A 20,441-nucleotide genomic window follows, 5' to 3' on the forward strand; every position below is an offset into this window, starting at 1 on the left:
AGAGAACGTTGGCGGCGTGCTCGTAATTCTATCCCAGGATTCCATCCATCGAGTTGATATCGGATCACATAATCGTTATTTCTATTTATTATCCTGAATAGAAATTAAAGCCACAGTGCCTGAGGATTATAATTGTTCGTAAGGACATAACTAAATTTGAAGCTACGAATACCTTGAACTTTTCAGAAACCGGTTCGCCCTCAAATATCATAATGTTAAGCTCGGTGTGAAGCCGCACTTTATGATAGGTGCTTAATTTGACATCCTCTTGTTACGCCTTGATTCTCAAGTTGTAACTTCTGTAAACGAATCAGATGTGACATCAACACAGTTATGGGATATAATTATCAATAACTGTATTCTAAAACTAAATTGACAATTCAGTACAAAGATATTGATATCTTATTACACAAATGAATGGCTGTACACCTCAAGGTAATCCAATAGAAAAGAGTGATTATAACAATACACATCAACGTTGATGATCATGTTCAACTCTAAGCCCCAGGGTTTAATGACCATCACACTCAGTGTAAGATGAGAGGCATTAACTAGCTCCTTTTATACAGCTAAAACAAAAAGACGCTGGAATATTTTATACTAAGACGTGTGATTCAAGACTAAGCCCATTGTCGTACTTTCCAGGTCTCTGTCTAAGTCCAGCATCAGTCTAAATGTAGCTGATTGATGCACCTTAATGAATCCAATTTATATTGCGAAACAACTTAAAACACTGCTTCACACCACTCAGTTCAGTGCATTTTGCCTTGAATGGCAGAACATTCTCCAAGATTGATTACGATCTTCTAGTCCCACTGCCTTTCGTTTCAATGAGGTTAACTTGAACTTTCTTGCATTTCAGACGAGCCCACGAATGTTACCCTCCAGATCCACGTACTGAGCTTCGATTCTATCAACGAGGGGTCGATGGTTAGCGTATAATTTGTTGTCGATATAAATCATTCAATCTATTTTACAATCGATCTGTCTCGTTTTCTCAGTTTTAATGGCCAAACCTGACTGTCTCTATTCTTCAGATTGTCGGGTTGTTCGGTTTCGTAAACTCCGAATGTTCTTTCAGCAGACAAGGCAATGCTTTTCAATTACCAATCATTGAATATGCCATAGTGCGACACAGATAATTGTCTGGAGTCAGACTTCATATGTCAGTCTAGTAATTATTCTATCGGGAATTCTTAAAAATATTAATTAGTGGCTCTTTAAGGGAGCCCGCCTCGTAACAAGTGGAGCTATGGGAATAAATGAAAGTGGAATAATGATTAGTTGGAATGTATGGGTTTGTTTCAACAGTTTGGTTTGAAATCTTGATATTAGTGACCAAACGCGTACATGTACATGTAAGACGGCCTTAGAATTGGAGCAGGTTGTTTGTTTGGTTTTTTTTGGGTTTTTTTGTTTTGGTTTTTTTTTGGGGTTTTTTTTTTTTTTTTTTGGGGGGGGGGGTGGGTTGTATGTGAAATGTTGAGGGATGATGTACGCAGCTGTATGCTGAGTAGTGATGTCAATGGGATGTTGAATGGTGATGTAAGTGGCGGTATGATATTGTGAAGTGATGTAAAAGGTTGTGGGATGTTGAGTGGTGATGTAAGTGGTGGTGGGATGTCGAGTGGTGATGTAAGTGATGGTAGGATGTCGAGTGGTAATGTAAGTAATGGAAGGATGTTGAGGAGCGTTCTATGCAGAGGGATGCTGAATGGTGATGTAGGTGGTGGTGAAATGTTGACTGATGATTGGAGCGTCTTACATAGTAGTGGTTAGTGACGTCGGCGCTTTGAATTTGAGTTGACTGGTACAAATATTACAATTATAACATTAACACACTATCTGTTTGTTCACTATTCTTTCAACGTTTGTTCTACGCCCAGGATTACTCCATCAACATATATCTACGTGAGAAATGGACTGACAGTCGCCTGGCTTTCATGAACTATACGAAATCGGATTGGCTCGAACTGGATACACGGATGTTAGATCATGTGTGGGTCCCTGATGTATATTTCCAGAATGAAAAGAAGGCTTCTTTCCATAACGTTACGGTCCCCAATAGACTCATACATCTATACAGGAACGGCACAGTTAATTACAGTCTAAGGTAAGTATGGTAGTAGCGCTAACTCGGCTGCTTTGATTCCCCAAGAGGCGAGGCACAGGGTTGCACGAGCCACACATTTACTTAATTAGCAAAGGGGCGTTTTAAGATGTACTGATTTATAGTATTCACGTTTTTCATAACTTCAACAGATTAGATTTTAGAAATTAGATGTACGTATCAAGTGCTGAAGAGACGACCTTGAATTCAGTAGATGGGTTCGGTGCTTTTGTGAACATTACATGATCTACGTCACACCATGTTTCTACAAGCAACCCGTGATGTCGTAAAGGCGACTAACGGGAGCAGGTGGTCAGGCTCGCTGACTCGCTTGACATCGCATCGAAGTTGTGTAGATCGATGTTTATGCTGTTGATCACTGGATTGTCTAGTCTAGACTATTTACACACCGCCGCCATGTAGCTGAAATATTGCCGAGTGCGGCGTTAAATAACATGTCACACCAATAGAGTTAAATTCTTCGTGAAAGTATCGGAGCATAGCGCCGTCTCGCAGTGGTTAGTGTGGGCATATACGGGGACGGTGCCAAAGTCAAAGTACTCCTGTCAGCACAGGGGAAGCAACTCTTGGCGGAGGATTGTAGAAGTGTAGATCCCTGAATCACTAGTATCTCTGACAACATGAAAATGACGACGCCGCTATAATGGCGGATATAACAGGGGCGAAATCAAAGGAACCTTTTTCTAAGCTGACAGCATGTGTTTTGACAGCCGGTGTTAAATCAAGCGATGGATTGGAAAAAAAACTCCAAAACCTGTTCTACATTGCTAGTACAGGTTTAGTCATAGTAGTTGGCAGTGAATGTGTAATTTAGATGTTATCTGTATCTAATAAAAGTAATCAGTAAAAGGCAGACTGATCTTCCCATTTATACCTGAGTAACATGGGAGTATAGTATGAACTACCTTGCTTCCGATGCACTGCAAGCATATCACTGTGGTGTGTAGGCATAAGAGATGCTTGAAGGTGCTTCAATAGCAAACTCCGTGATGCAGCTGTGTAAACTGAAGTATGTTGGGTTCTTTATGTCGTGAACCGGTATTCTAGTTTGACTGTGACAATACTTTACCGGTCGCTACCTGGATTGCTCCCAGTACAAAGACTCTAGGCACAGGCAGGATCAAGATAAGTTAATTAGTTCATGTATTCTTAATTGCACTGACGCAAGTTCCGACCTCAACAAAACGTGCCTCGGAAAAAAAGAATCCAGTAAATGTACCTATGATTATTATTATTATTTGTTGAAGTCTTTTATTTCCTGTACCTATAATTATTTTTGGTTTTGCGTCAATCGACTTGTATTAGTGTCGACAACATACCTATCTTGAAATTGCCACTACTTGTTCCTCATTAAATTGGCCCCCCAACAACTGATATTATTTATAATACTTATTAAAACTATTTCTTGAATTTCGAGGCCATAAACTTGATTCCTGGGTAATAACAGAATGAACAGTGGGTGGTTTCAACTACATTAAAATGGGAAGACATCGGGGAGCTAAGGCAAATATAGTGTGAACCAAATATCTATTAACATAGATGACTGACCTCTCTGTTGGTGTTCGGTGCACTTATAAACCTAGCGTGATTACTATTTAGCAAACGAAAGGCAAGTTTCGAAATAATGAAATCGTGAATGTTTATGTCTCCTATTTAACAACTTGAGGAAAGTTGCGTTACTTTTGTTGTTCAGTATATGCAGTAAGTTGCCATCTGAGGCACGGTTTGCCTCGAGGCAACTGCGTCAAACCTGTCACATGCTTGTAAAGGTTTATTTGTACGGATACATACCTCAGATTGAGTGAGGGATGATTTACATAGCTCAAAACGGTGTTTTTTCGAATAAATCTCGACGTGCCAGTTTGATGATATAAGGAGAGTAGGTGTGAGGTGCTGCAGAAATTCACGAGCAAAGTAACCTGGAAACATATTCATAAACAGATAACAACATTTACACAATCCATACACATACTTGAAGGAGTAAACTGCACCATTATAGGCGCCATGATCCAAGGGAGACTACTCGTACACCCCGCGACGACTTGTGTACCACTGGAGCCACAATAAAGGGTTATTGGTTGTAAATTTCTCGATTGCCTGGCCTTCGGGGAGGTAAATATCTCACAAAATATTAAATCATTTTTTATTTGATAATATTTAACAAGTAACCATAAATCTGAAAAACAAGGTCAAGCGTCGATCTTAAGCACATCACTGGGCCGTCTGCGTGAGAGCAAGAACAGCCTGTGCGGCTTTTCGCGATAACGATAGCTTTAAGGCAAACATCAACCACACTCGTATTATAACTATGATTAGTGGAGAGCAAGTGCGAATTGTGTGTGGTTAATTAGAATAACTGATATATCGCCATGTAGATTCTCTGTTGACATCATATTTTCTTGTGATCCAGGCTGTCCATGACGCTGAGTTGTCACATGTTCCTAGACCGTTATCCCATGGATTCTCAGAGTTGTCCTATCATCATCCAAAGTTGTGAGTAACTATCACCTTTCCCAGACAACATATCTATTTTATATCTAGCTAACGTAAGAATTTCCATAGTTAAATCAAACAGAATTTATATACCGGCAAATGTCACTCGTCTGCGTTAAAGGTCAGTCAACATCAATTTTAAGTACAGATTTATACTTTTAATGGCTATTAAAATATAAAACTAAAATATCTATTGACTAGCATTGTCGTAAATTCAAGATTGTACTTGTAACATGTTTTGATTTCACAAAGAGTAACCGACACTTGTCCACATCTTTGGTGACAGAATTTATCAAGATTGTTGTCAATCACAAACATTTGCACAACTCACAAACTTGGTTGCATGGGATTTAGCGAACACTTCTATACATATGGAAATTAATTAAGCAACACCAAATTCAAAGACACATAAAAACTTAACAAAGTTTAACGAAGTAATTTTGATGATTGATTATTCAATTTTGATGTATTGACATACAGCATGAGCTTTTCATGGGTTGATATGACGCGCGTGAAGCTTGCACAGCGCACGTGCATTGCTTTAACCTCAACTTTCGAAAAATGCACTTTTTCCCTGGGGTGTTTACAAGCGCAGGTTGTCGATTGCATTCGGTTTTTCATTCATTTCAATGTCATGGCACGTAGGAAATTATCAGAGGCCACTCGTTGGCAAATAATCGGCATGAGGAATGCTGGTATGTCTCTAAGACAAATCGGGACTCAAATCGGACGACATCATTCCATAATTTCAAAACTTTTGAAAAAATACCGGGCCACTAATGAAGTTAAAGACCTGCCTAGACCAGGAAGACCCAGGAAGACCACAGTCCGGGAGGACAGAGCTTTACTGAGACTTGTACGGCGCAGGTCCTTCGACTCGAGCTCTCGGTTGAGACAGGAGTGGCTTCCAGGGAGACCCATCTCGAACAGGACTGTTCGGAATCGTCTGAAAGCTGCAGGATACCGGGCAAGGAGGCCAATCAAGCGACCCAGACTGTCTCCAGCCCATAAGGCAGCCCGACTGGCCTGGTGTAATGACCGTTTGCACTGGAACATTGCCTCTTGGAGGAAGGTCCATTTCTCAGATGAGAGCCGGTTCTTGCTGCACATGGTGGACGGTCGTACTCGGGTCTGGAGGCAGAGGAACACAGCAATGGCTCCACGGAACATCCAGGAGACTGTGGCCTTTGGGGGAGGTTCCGTTATGGTATGGGGGTGCATTTCCATGAACTGCAAGTTGGATATCATTACCATCCGTGGCAACCTTAACGGTGTTCGTTACCAACAGGAGGTTCTTGACAGGGCTGTGGTACCTCATTTTGAGAACCATCCTCTGGCAACGAGACCCATATTTATGGACGACAATGCTAGACCTCACAGGGCGCATGCTGTAAATGATTTTTTGCGGCAAAATGCAATTGACAGAATTCCATGGCCTGCCATGAGCCCTGACCTCAACCCCATTGAACATTTGTGGGACTTTATTGGCCGTCGTGTGAGGCAGAGAGACCCACCAGTCCATAATCTCAACGAATTGACGGCTGCCCTGCATGAGGAGTGGAACAGGATCCCCCAGAATCAGATCCGGAGACTCATCCAAGGAATGAGGAGGCGTCTGGAATCGGTGGTGCGTGCGCAGGGAGGACACACTAGATATTGATGAAAGTCGGTGTGCAGACTCTCAGATGACTGTTCTTTCTTTCCATGTGACATTTGTGTTAATACACCTGACAACAACGTCTGTGGATGAATAGTAAATTGTGTCCATTTTTTCATGAATTTAAGACAGTTTTAAGAATTTGGATTTCGTTGCAATAAAGCAAAGTCTTGATACTTTTTCCCTTTAAGTTGTTTGTCAGAGATCGTCTGTTGAATAAAAAAGTGTCAAACTATATCAACCCGGCATATTTTGATTGTCAGAACACTTCAAAGTTGCTCCAATAGAAAAAATTGGGGTGTTGCTTGATTAATTTCCAGGTGTATAGATAATGCTGACTTTCATGAAACATCCGATTCATAACATTACCTTCCCCATCATGATATTTTTAGACCCGATGTGTGTACTATTCAGACTTATCTCAACACATATTATTTCATTAGTTATTACTAGTTATTTGACAGCATGCTCGGGCTGGCGTTATGGACCGCCAGTACAGGCACCGCACAGTGTACCTCTTGTGCTTCCAGATACATACACAACAGACAACGTAGTGTTCTCGTGGTCTCCCTTCAACCCTATAACGACCAACACCAACATGGAACTGCCACAGTTTAACTTTCAGAAGTACGAGATCGTGGAGTGTCAGGACATATATGAAAGTAAGTACTATTGTCTTAGTACTGTTGTATAGTGGATGACTATTCCGGCAACACTGGGAACATTTCAAGTTGAATTTTGTTGTACAGTTTCGAAAGGTTTAGTTTCACGTTACATTTTTGCATGATAATGTATAACGTAATATGTAGAGTTGGGCTGTTTGGATGCTACTAGGTGCCATGCACCCCGTGCCCCCATTCTATATACTACTTACAACAACAAAATCATGTTGTCACAGTCACCATACGTTATCATGCAAGTTAACCCATTTACTACTAAATTGTTGAGTTGCTCTCTTCCTAATGGACTTAATTATTGTCCTCCTGAGATACGTAAGTCCCAAAACATTCAAGGAAAATTTAAACCAACCACATTATTTAATCGGAGGATATATGCTATTTCAAAGTGTGGCTAGATTTGTCTACAGGTGCTAACATCAGAAAGGATGGTGTTAGTTCAACTACGGTCCAACTGTATCCTTAGCAACGCACTGTAAATCTCCATGGTGCCCAGCATGATGATTCACCTTCAGTTCAGTCTATAGCCCATTTGTATACTGTATTTTCCTAATTTGAAATCCAGTGGTATAGAGAAATGCTAGTTTTATCTTGATACTGTGATATTCTTTTTGGTTGTATCGTCCTTCGTTGACAGGTTTTAATATTTACACGTATTTATGGTAAACTTGTTTCTGTCACGATATGGCTGAAATATTGCCAGTGTGACTGTAATTCATAACACCCTCACTCAAGGTTGATTTATGCTTTTATAATATGCCAGACATATGCAATATTGACGCAATATGTATACATTTTGTTTGTCTCGGAACGTTCAGATGTATCATGTAACATAATCACCATGTGCTTGCTTGTACTTGTCCCTCCCGCTTACTGTGCCAACCGTCGTCTTAATACGCAAGTATCATGTCACGTGTACCCAGTGAAAGTCACACCCATTGTTACAATGCTCTCAGGTTAAGTGCGACTTGCTTAACGCCTTGTATTTAGTCTGGGTTTTGCAAAGGTTCAAAGCCCGCTTTCTTCCAAAAGTACTTCTGCGTAAAGCAGGTCATGATAACCTAGCAGAGAAAACGCTTTTTGAACGGGAAATGACGACTATATTACATTTTAGTAATATCCAATTATAATGGGCGTCTTCCCATAATCCAGGTGTGGTCGAACCAATATAGTATTTGATATCTTGAGCAGCGAAGAAGGTAACTGGAATCGTGTATCCACCAAGTCACCGAACCAGACCATCTAAGTTCTCCTCTTACAAGTATATATTGCTAAAGACGATATATATTGTCAACTCTGGACCAGACAATCCAGTGGTCATCAGCATGAAAATCGCTCCACATGGTTTGGAACGGGTGACATGACTGTGTCAACCAAGTCAGCGAGTCTGACCAGCTAATCCTGTCAGTCGCCCCTTGTGGCAAACATGGGTTGCTGAAGACCAATTCTAACCCGGATGTTCGCGGATCTTCTGTTATCTGAGGGTGGAATCTCTAAGAGAGAGATAATCTGACCTTTAGGGTTTGGGTGAAAAACACGAGCAAGGGTTTTGGTGTCGTGGAATCCTGGGCCTATATTTTCGAAGCTTTCTTAGCACTGAGATAGTCGTATGTGAGATGCATAAATATGACCTTTCGACTACCTTAGCGCTAAGTGAGCTTCGAAAATATGGGCCCTGAAGCACAGTCATTCAAACCCACGATAATAAGGTTCTGTTTCGCAAAGGGGACGCAATTCTGTTAAAGCTACACATCAGACTACTCTACCAGTGAGGCATATTGTCTTTCACTTCATCTCATGAAATACTATAGTTATCTATGAACATTTATGCATGAAATATTATAGTGAAAATATATAACAATGCTGACCACATTATCTTTGCAGAAAGATTCGCCTGCATCATGGCAAACTTCAAACTAAAACGGGACATGGGTTATTTCATTCTACAAGTTTACGTGCCTAGTGTTCTAATAGTAATCCTGTCATGGATATCTTTCTGGATAGACATTGGAGCTGTCCCTGCTCGAATTTCATTGGGTGTCCTCACCGTGCTCACCATGACAACCCAGAGTTCCGGTGCACAGTCGTCACTTCCACGTGTATCCTATGTCAAGGCCATCGATGTCTGGATGTCCATATGTTTGTTCTTCGTCTTTACTGCTCTACTGGAGTATGCGTATGTGAATGTACAAACACGACGGGCTCACAACCACCCAGAAAGATATAGAAATATAACCAAGTCAGCTGATACCAGCAAATCACAGCCACCAGTGAGTATTATCAACAGAATCGTTCAGATATTGCAGTCTAATAAACATCAATTAGGAGATAACTTTTCTGTGTTTGACGAATTTACAACGTACACCTGTAGTTTGACACCTATATAGCAGCAAATTTAGTAATATCGGCGACGCGTACCACCGGTATGTGATCCCAATTCGTCAAACACAGTACTGTTATCCCTATTCCATTTCAACTCGTTTTACGCTGTTTTAAGTGAAAGAAATTTATTATTAAACCAGGTTCCTCTAGTTCAAAGGTTAATCATATCACTCCTTTAACTAGCACTGTGTTCTTTTCAAACTGCAACATGTTTTTTTATGTGCACACGGACTAAATCTGACAATGATTTATAAATCATAGTGTTGTAGGTAATTAAAATGGATGGAATTATCAATTTATTATGAAACATCCCTCTACTTATGGGAACTGAGTGGGCCTCTCCAAATGATAATGGCCCGCTGATTCCTTAAAGTCGGCATAGAGAGTGATATGAGGTCAGGGGGTTAACGACGGACCATTAACAGTTCTATAGTCAAATGACGCTCCACAGTGGCGTCATAAATCTTGTTCCATGATCTAACTGAGTTAGGTCAACAGTCCGTTGCAAGTAAGTCATTTGAGCTCACAATTACATTTTTTAATATTTCTCTCACAAGACGACATGCATGCGTGTGTATGTGTGGCTGTTTGTACTAGTCCGGACGTCAGCTGCTTTTACATATTTAACGTCTTATGGAAGTTTTGGTATCGAAACCGAGACCTTTTGTTCCTCTCCTGTAACCTCTCCTTCTCGTTCTTCGCGAAACCAAAGAAGACATGCATTTTGTCAAAAATACAAATCAGTTACATCTATAGATACACGTTCTGCTGTCAATCATTCATTCGTGCGTACACAAGATATATACTCATCATAAAATTGTCCATACTGTCTATGCTCTTAATTCCACTAATTAATTGCACGAAATGTTTCTTCTCTTCCTAGGAAAATGACAGGGAGACAGTTACCATGGTAAGGAAGTCATATATAGCAGCACGTCAACTGGACAAATTTTCGAGATGGATCTTCCCCCTTATGTTCATCCTCTTCAATATATTATATTGGTGTGTATACCTGCACGTTGACTGAAAAACGTTATATGTGTCTTGAGTTTACATTGGACTGTTTTCTGTTTTGACTGACATACAGTGTATGCACACTAGGATTGGTGACTGAATATAGTCATTTCCTGACATTTTATGAAATACATTTTTAAGATATTATTTTTATACGTATCTGTATATTAAACGTTCGCGTTATGGGTGTCTGTTGCATATATGCAATTAATATTGATATGAATATCGATTATCACCATCATATACATCTGATGCAACTTTAACATTGGCTATATTTAAACTCATAGAAGCTTTAAATCCCCGTGGTTTCATTTTGTAGATACTTTAGCTTTTAGGGTGGTATTTTTAGAATAAAACAATTGTACATCATAACACATTGTAACATCTATTAATCTTTATTATTCTTCTATTATTGCTTGATATTCAATAGTAACGTTAAGAACACATTTTTATTTATTTATTTATTTATTTATTTATTTATTTATTTATTTATTTATTTATTTATTTATTTATTTATTTATGTCTGTAGTTCTTGACATACGTTATTTATTAGCAAGTTTCGTTTGTTATATTTAAGAAGAATATAATGCGACTATTCTAAAGGCGATGAAGGCGAGTGTTGGCACTTCACAAAGTTTTACACAATTATAGAAGGCGTTTTTCAGTTGTGTCCCTTTACCTAACCCAACAAACGTGTTATACATCTATACAAATTCCAAGTGCCTATCAATGACGACAAGTGGTGTATGTTTCGATGATAATACAATGTGGTGACATTAATGTTTATCATCCAAAACTGTGTTCCATAGGCGATATCGCTAGTGTGAGATCACGCGATATCTCGTAGGAGATATCGTTTTGACGGCAGATTTTGCACTATGCCCTGACAATGCTATGACGTCATGAACTTGTTGATGTCACAATGCTCAGACATAGCTTCACTGTACATAACGACAGTTCTGTGTTCAGAGATGTACATTTTTCATTGAAAACCAATGAAGAATGATTTTGGATGTTAAATAGAGCCTCACCCCCGTGTCTACTTATATCAACTATATCAGTCCTCCTCGGCAAGCCTCGGATATTTGTTAATTTATCAACTCGTGTTGATATAGTTGATATCAGTAGGCACTTTGGTGACATTCTCTGTTTATGGCCAGTTTTTCACTCTCTTGAAGAAGTCATCTCAAATTCCAGTGTTAATCGTGCTGGAGACATAAATCGACATGTTAAAAGTGTTATTTAAACATTTTGAACAACATCCGTACATTACCCCATGTCACCTGAAATATGTACTCATGCATTCATGCATTCATGCATTCCAAAAACGACCACTTTCTGTTTGTGATCGTATCGTCAAACTTTTAAGAATGATGTTTAAAGAAAGAAATAATGTTTTAAGAAATAATGTGTACTCGTGTGTTTGTTAAATATACTCTAGTATGGAGCTACATATGTCAACTTGACATGTTAAATCCACAGATGAATAACGTTCTATAGCACCTTCAGTTTACATTGCACCCATTCCAGTTGTGTACAAACACGGTTCATGTTACATATAAAAGAACGATCCGTTTTTCATGATATCCCTTCTGTCTGAAATAAAATCTCCTGACCTCGAACACGTGTTGTTCCTTGACAGATATGTCAGGGGTGTTGTATGAAAGGCGACTTGTATGGGGAGTATTGTAAATGGTTATTATATTGTTTGGCGTGTGAAAGTGAACTGTAGAACTTTGCTTTGTGAGGTGTTTTTTTTTTTTTTTTGTTTTGTTTTTTTTTTTTGGGGGGGAGGCATATACATGTTCGTACTAAACCTATTATGATGGAATAACGCATGAGCAAATGACAAACAAGCAATTATGAGCTGACTGTTTGATATCTCAACGTGGTGCTGATAGACATCTGTATGGAATGAAAAGACGTTTGGTTGGTTATAAAACATGGTTCGTATTGGTTCACTATCACGAACATTGGAGCTTAGTCAGCTTGCATGTTCAGTTAAACACGGTTGTGGGGAACGTTAACGGACCTGTGCAAATACTTCGAGTCATCAGAGGTTCGATACAAGAGCAAAATGACACCTATATGAGGAAAACGCAGACACAAGTTGTTACTTTGAGACAACCGCACGTTCAAAACACCAGTTGCAACGTTCGATAAAACGGTTTTTGACTGTTTTATTGCAGCACAGATACACGTAGCTCCCGGTGACCCACTGGGTTCCTGACATGGACCAATGCAGTGGTGTTGCAAGAGATGAAGCGGAGTGGTATAGTCGACACTTTGTTATCTCTTAAAAGAGGTATTATTATTATTATTATTATTATTACCTTATTAATCTTCTCGATATGTTACGAACCTGTAATTGTCCTGGGATATAACGTCATGTCTCTGTGTATATCTGTGTCTGTGTATGCCACAGGTTTCTTCTGTAGCTGTGTTTCAGCTACATCAAGACATGATAACGGGAGTATTACACTTCACCAAATATACCCAGAATTTGAATGATCAGCGGTTCCATGTTTATTCGATTTACGCACACGAGCAATTCATGTAATTAAACGCATCTTCTTCTAAATACAGAACTTATATGAACACAGTGTGAATAGAATTTCTTTTGAGTGCAACTTGTATGTCCGTTGTGAAAAGACAGGCGATAGTAAATCCCACCTGAGACAGGAGCACAGGTGTCATGTTCATAGAGTGAAATTCAGAACCGGATACACATGAAAACTATACCATGTGCACACAGTGACGATAACTGCTATCGATATTACTGTGTACAAACACTACACAAATATGTCCATGTGATCTCACCACAGATGTCCTTGGAGATGACCGATATACACACGCCTCCCATTGTGTATGTCAACAGAAACGACAAACCCGTTCCACATCCATAAGAATCCTCTGATGAAAGTAGAGTCGCTTGAACAATACTGACTAAAACATCCATCGGTATTTGTTTGACGCTGCATATAGCAGGCTAACAGCTGTGCGACACGGTCTGTACACAGTGGAATCTGGATCATATGGTCCAGTGATTGACACAGCGCGATACAATACAAAGCATGTGTTTTTGAATCCCTATCAAATAGGTGTCCGCGGAGGCACCTCATGAGCATATGCAAACGTGTGTCATCTGATCCCATAAGCAAAAGCGGGAACGCATTGTACATGCTGAAATATGGAACTGCATCGGACATCATGCGTTCACTTACTTCTACCAAAGAACCTTTTGGAAACTTTCCTGAGTCATTCAGTGTTCTAAATTTGATCGCCAGTTCCAGTTTGGCTAACACAGAAGCTATCTTTCGACGTCACTGTACACGTCATGTCCCAACGGATAAGTCAAGATCAATGATAAACTCGCCGCATTCATTTGCTGAAGATAGTCAGTTATGACAAGTGCACAGGGCAACACAAAACGTGAATCAGAATGATGCGTCAGTGACAGGGCGTCTGGTGCCAGCATGGTGTCTCGACTGCAGTGTCACGTCAACATATATGGACTATACGCATTGTTGTCTTGGCAGACATTCCGTCAATAATCATTTCAGTCCTAAAACTGCATCTACTATCTTACATTTCGTTGACGTTCTCTGACGTCAAAAAAATAAACAGTTTTTCAGTTACAACATCAAACTCCGAAGGAATGCGTTTAGGTAAAACACGTAGCATCTTTCCGAACCTCCATAACATGTCGCAATTAATGTGTGTTACCATCTGTAAGATCTTACTGGATCTATAAAAAATAGTATATGTGCCTTAATAGGAATGGAAATGGTTGCAGATCGTGTGCCTTAGCTGTAGGCAGCCGACATCTCAACCTCTGGTGTGTAATTTCAATTAAGGTGGCGTATAGCAAGTGAAATGAATGTTCAGTTTCTTGAAACTCATCTAGCGGTGCCATATGCGACGATGACCATGAACATATTTATATTGCATACAAATGTTCCAAATTCACAGACACGTGTGACATTTAAGGCCCTACGGCTGTCATACCGTTGCACAGTCGGGGTTTTAATGTCGCCGGAAGATTTGACACCCTTTCACTATAATGTCAAATCAAGAATGCAGGGAGTGATCGGGGAAATGTTTCTAATATGCAGCATGATGATCTAAGAGTTTACATATACATTGATTACAACATATTTTCTGGTTTTGGTTATCTTTATCTCTTTAAACATTTTCCTCAAGTAAACACGTGTTTGTTTTCATACTTGCATTGTTCACAAACATGATCTTCTTTGACATTCTAACGCTGAGAATCTGATTTGGATGCCATGGCTGTATGATGAAGTTACGAGTGAATGAGTATGGTTTTCTGCCGCTTTTAGCGATATTCTAGCATTATCACGGCTGGGGACACTAGAAATGGGGTTCACACAATGTAACCATGCGGGGAATCGAACCTAGGTTTTCAGCTTGACAAGCGAACGTTTTAACCACTTGACTAACCAGCCGCCCTTCAGGATATGAACAATGCCTTTCAACAGAATGCATTCTGCAAGTTTCGTCTATTTCAGGCATCTGCTCAATTCTAAAGTATAATGTTTCTTTGTTCTGAAGGTACACCTTGGAAAGTCACCCAAGTACAGTGTAAGTCCCATGGTATTTCGAACGTAGTAGATAAATGTGTCAGTCCTATTTCACTAACATTTACACTATTTCTACTATTTCACTATTTCTACATTTACTTCTTCTGGCAATTATTTACAAGCCAAATGATTACATACAACAAACAGCAATGACTTACAACTAACTACATTGTAGCAAGTTAACACTTGTGACGACAGTTATAGGTTAGTGAAATAACTGATAAGTGACAATGCCACATTTATTTATATTTATGTTATATATGAATTAAAATATGTTTGTGTAATTAAAATCATGAATTTTGACTTGGATGTGTGTGTGTTTTTTTTATAAAGAACTTAATCTACAATATGGAATATGCACAAGTAACAACAGTCAAATGCAATTTACAAGCGTTGCCAATATACCAATTGGCATACCTAACAAAAAGCAGTACAATACATGTAACGACGACATTTCCCGTAACAGCGATGGCGCACGTGTAACGGCAGTGCAAAGACCAGTGAATGGTGTAAACGTTCAAGCAACGTCAGTAAAATACATGCAATCACGACAGGGTGTTACAACATCAGCAAATAACTTGTTACATCAGTCATAATGATGCAACAGTGACGAATTACGTGCTGTAACAATGACCACTGTATATGATTAGTGAATTACATATAACACCAGTAAATGTAGCAACATTTTCTTAACATGCCGTAACAAAATGAGTGAATGGATTTGATTTTGTGCCACTTTCACTAATATTCCAGCAATATCACAGCGGGGGGACACCGAAAATGGGCTTCACATATTGAACCCACGTAGAGAAGGGAACCCGGGTCCTCAGGCTGAATAGCGGACGCTTCAACCACTAGGCTACCCCCACCGCTCCTCTTATAGCATAGAAAAAATCAAAAGTCACGACGGATAAGCGATTACTGTGAAAAACATTGATTTTGAAGTTTTGAACAGAACACACCGTTTACAAACGTGTAAGTTTGGGAATGATAAGGGAATGATATTCTGTTTACATTAACCGCATCACTGCACATCCTGTGTTAGCTCTAATGCAACACCTTACATTGAATAACTCCTGGGAACAGTACGTGGTGGGGACAACATAATGCAAACAAGAGGCCGTGTATTATGAACAAATTCCCACGCATGTGGGTAACAGAACACTTATGCTATGAGATAAAATGCCAACAATATATCAGAGAACGGCAGTCAAGCTGACAATCATTCTTTCGTGGCTTCACTGTTGTGATTGCTGTTTCGTAACGTGTCAACTAGTTTGGAAACATTGATGGCAGAAAGTCAGATACAGTAAAAGAAAACAACAAAATCGTTCTTTGGCAACACCAGCCGTGACCAGACAAACACATTCCGATCGTGCCTAATCGTGATCATGACCTGATCTGTTTCTGTACATATTAAACTGGGTTTTCACTGCTATTAATAGGACAACGTCATAGCGCATGTTGGGAAGAATGAAGAGAATCCCCTAGTTGATACCGTGAAAGGGCGTGTACACTAATATTGCAGTCATGTTGCAGACATGGGCACATTGACCGTACACAAATACTGTACTTATGTTTCACATACGTTATTTTGCGTGATCTAATTGGAACCTGTCAGCTAGTCGCCGTTAAAGCTTGTTAAATCGTTTCCAGAGGTCACTGTGTTGATATGTCATCACAGCTTTCAAACTCGCCGTGGACTGTCCAGGGATGACGTTATTCTATGCCATGAAATTTCCACCCCGTTAATGATGTTGATAGTTGAAAATGTTTTCAGCGCTATCGTACTGTCAAACGTAGTTTTATGATTCTGAAACATTAAATCAGTGTTACCACAAACACACTCCTGTTGAATTCAAACACACACTTGATAGCGTTGATTTCGTGAATAATTTTGTAATTATCTCACTTCTCCTTTAACTGCAAAATGCGTTCATTCATTTCGGATGTTTATAAGAATTTCCTTTTCGGAATTTATCTGGAACCCAGGTGCAGCCCACTACTCTCCATTCAATGATAGGAACGTATCTGCACTTTTTTCTCTTCTGGCGTGGGTTCTTAATTCTCAGAACAACAACTGGTTCACTCACATCCATACATGTACCAGCACTTCCTAACCTGGTTTTACGACATTGAACAAAGTCTATAGTTCCAGGAAATCTCAAATTATCTACGCTCATCATTATTGACGTCGCACAAGGATATCTCTCGTTCTTAAGGATCCTGGTCTTCCTACTCCAAGAAAGTGCACTAATCCAGGGATTTGTTTTAGGTACATCCTTCAATGCGTCTTTCCATAAATGATGAAAACGTTTCTTCACTGTGGGTATAGTGAATACAAGAATGGACGGCTGTGTTTTCGTATAGTTTGCAATTTTTTTGTACAAATATGTTTCCGTGCGTGGGCTACATAGGCATTCATTCTTGAACGTGTATCTTCCTGTGACAGTATCGTCAAACACTGTTCCGACTAGAAGTGTAGCCGTAAGGGTCATCTGAAGAGAAACATATGTGTATATACACGGACGATCAATTAGGTCACAGACATTGTGGACATCAATACAGTTTCCACCTCCCCCTATATATACATGGTGCAAGGTAGTGTATACTCAATTATAGGGATAATACCACTTGAATCAAGGAACACGAGACATGTGGATTAATAGGTCATGACGTCCTCCATTCCTATATCAGCGCGCCGAGCGTATATCATCTGTCAAGAAGCCTCTGTTATCAGTCATACCATTACAATCCTCAGCTACAACATCTCCAACATCAGTCATAACATCTCCAACATGAGTCATAACATATCCAACATGAGTCATAACATCCCAAACATTAGCCATAACATCCTCAAACTAGACATAATATCCCAAAGATTTACCATAACATCCTACAATTTGCCATAACATCCGAAACATTAGTCACAGCAGCCGAAACCTTGGTCATAACACAGCTATGTCAACATTAGCCATAACATCAAAACTACATTAGCAAAAATAACCACAAGCATTCACCACAATATCATGACATCATAACTCAACATCAAGAAAGTATTATTAATAATTCAGAGACATGGCCCGTGCATCCACGAACCAATACCACGTCGTTATTGTAGCCTACCCTTTGTTATAACACCTCCTTAGTCAGTCTGTTTTCAGTCTGGTGTCCTGATATTTATTCCTATCATATTACCCCTTGTACACATAGTTTCACTGAATAAAACACACATACCGGTTCGGTTGTTCACCTGTTAAAGAGACAAAAAGTGTCCAAGAACCATAAAGTAATGATGTTAATAGTATCAAATAACAGAACATTTAAATGTCCATTAAGACATGGTAGAAGTACAAAATAACGAAAAAAGTATTCTAATCTGAAAACTTATTCACAGTTACATTAACAAGTGAGTACCTACTTGCAGCCAGTTGTTCATTAGCTTTGTATCCTTTTACACCAAGCCTCAGATACTGTCCACAGCTACAACGCAATCCATATCTGCATAGGCCATGTAAAAATACATCCACGTATGGAAAACCCGAGTGCGAAATGTGTGAGCGATCTAAATGCTAAATTGGGTCCTGTTGCAGGTCAACTAGAAATATTTAACTGAAAGCAAAAAGGTCCACTAGCAGAAGACCAAACACACTCCTTTTAATTGTGGTATACGAACATCAACATAACGATAACGATTATAATCATCATTAGTATCATAATCATTGTACTATTAACCAATTGTTGGCCATGGTCTCATCAAAGTGGAAGGTTTTATACACATAATACAACCATAAGAAACCGTGTTTTTACTGATTTCAGACCGGACCAAAGGTAAAGACGCAAGAGTTAAAGTAGCTGGTCAGGTCTACAGATGATCGGATACAACGTTCATGAAAAGGAGTTATTTTGAAAGCCCACGCGTAGAAGCGGTATGGCATTCCACAGGTTGGGAGAGGCTGGAAAACCAATAAATAATCCTGGTTACGCCGCTCAGGTATGAACACATGTTCCAACAAGTACAAAATATTTGCTTCTAATCGGTGTGAATGGCACAATATCATAGAGGGACATACCACGACAGTCACAGGGTCTAGATAATCCGCGTCAAAACCATTCGACACTAGAGATATTGACGACACACAATGACTGTGTGAATAGAAAGAAGCGTTTCTTTGACACACATATCCTTTCAGATCGCTATGATGTGGCATAGGTTTGTTCAACAATGATGCAATAGAAAATATTACAGGAGAATTTACTACACTTAGCAATTGTGTGTCTATTCATGTCTGCACTGTTGCTTTTGCATGTATAGGCTATCTTAGTGGTTCACTTCAATCAGGAATTGTCACGGGCTGTCATGGAGGCCTGTATTTCACTGAGCCGGGACCTGACAACTCAACTACTACATGCAACGATATGTGCCTTATCAACCATCTCATCGAGATACAATACCCAGGTAATGATGAAGAGAAAGATCAAATCTTACGAAAGCGGGCGGCAAAATCACAACAAGATGTACCCCTAATCAGAAAGAACATGACCCGAGATGTGTTAGTGATATCTTATATTTCATGACATGTAATAAAACTGTTTTCAAAGCAGATGTCAACAGAGGTTTACCGAGAAAGAATATGTTATAGGATTCCCGTTCTATAACGTCTTTCTTAATGTCTCTTTAAGTAAATGGGCCACTTAGGCAAAATGTATAGGGACTACGCAGTCGTTCTATCAAATCAGCCTCTCTTTGCCGAAATGTGTCACGTTCGCCTGTGTGCAATCTCAGTTTTCTTAATAACCACGGTGCATTTGTAGACGTCGGAATGATGGTGTAGTAGGCGTCTATACATTCGTTTGCGTTTGGTTTGAACCGCAAACAATTGAACACAACGAGAATGATACCTGGTTCTTGCAAGTCTGACTGATACATATCATATAAACGCTTATGGTTTGTATCCTTAAGGTGGTGATTTGACGTTTCTTACATTATTAATGCTTCTCTCATTATTCACGTTCTCTCACCGATCTCAGGTTTTGTAATTTCCATTGCTCTTTGAACGATTAGTGGAAACGACCCCGAAAAAAACTTCCCGCCCCAGTATCAACTTGCTCGAGGACATCAAAATCTCAGCATTTGTTCCAGGCAGTCACATGAAGTCGGTGCAAAACGTGAGTCTTGCTGTGGTACTATTGAGATCTCTGGCGTGTTTTGTTGCATGTATGACTCTCCTAAAGGTAATAGGCACGGAGAAAGATGCGAATAACGTGAACAGATGGTCAGCTCAAGCAACGAATGGGCATGATCTTCAGACGGCGTATACTGGCTATCTCGGACTGTGCAGTCAGCTCGTTGTAGTCATCGTCTCTTGGACGATGACGTATTTGCTGTTTATCGGCGTATCAGACCCTCGTCATCTAAACAGTCTGTCGATGTATTCCGAAAGCTTGCCGTTCTTCATTGCTTTCGTCGAACCCTACATTAC

General features: G+C 39.7%; 1 protein-coding gene across 3 annotated transcripts in view; it reads left to right on the forward strand.

Annotated features, from left to right (window-relative positions):
* LOC137274141 (glycine receptor subunit alpha-2-like) overlaps positions 1 to 10,725 on the forward strand; it is a 41,546-nt gene extending 30,821 nt beyond the window's left edge. For 2 of the 3 annotated variants that reach the window (XM_067807155.1, XM_067807156.1), the window contains exons 4-9: positions 863 to 930; positions 1,887 to 2,113; positions 4,542 to 4,624; positions 6,812 to 6,943; positions 8,843 to 9,228; positions 10,224 to 10,725. In XM_067807155.1, the coding sequence (XP_067663256.1) occupies positions 863 to 930; positions 1,887 to 2,113; positions 4,542 to 4,624; positions 6,812 to 6,943; positions 8,843 to 9,228; positions 10,224 to 10,367 (1,040 nt within the window). In that variant the 3' untranslated portion in view covers positions 10,368 to 10,725. The remainder of the gene's footprint in view (positions 1 to 862; positions 931 to 1,886; positions 2,114 to 4,541; positions 4,625 to 6,811; positions 6,944 to 8,842; positions 9,229 to 10,223) is intronic. The other variant, XM_067807157.1, reaches the window with a different exon arrangement.
* The last annotated feature ends 9,716 nt before the right edge of the window (positions 10,726 to 20,441 follow it).

This window comes from Haliotis asinina, chromosome 2 (assembly GCF_037392515.1).
Source record: "Haliotis asinina isolate JCU_RB_2024 chromosome 2, JCU_Hal_asi_v2, whole genome shotgun sequence".
Classification (NCBI taxonomy): Eukaryota; Metazoa; Mollusca; class Gastropoda; order Lepetellida; family Haliotidae; genus Haliotis; species Haliotis asinina.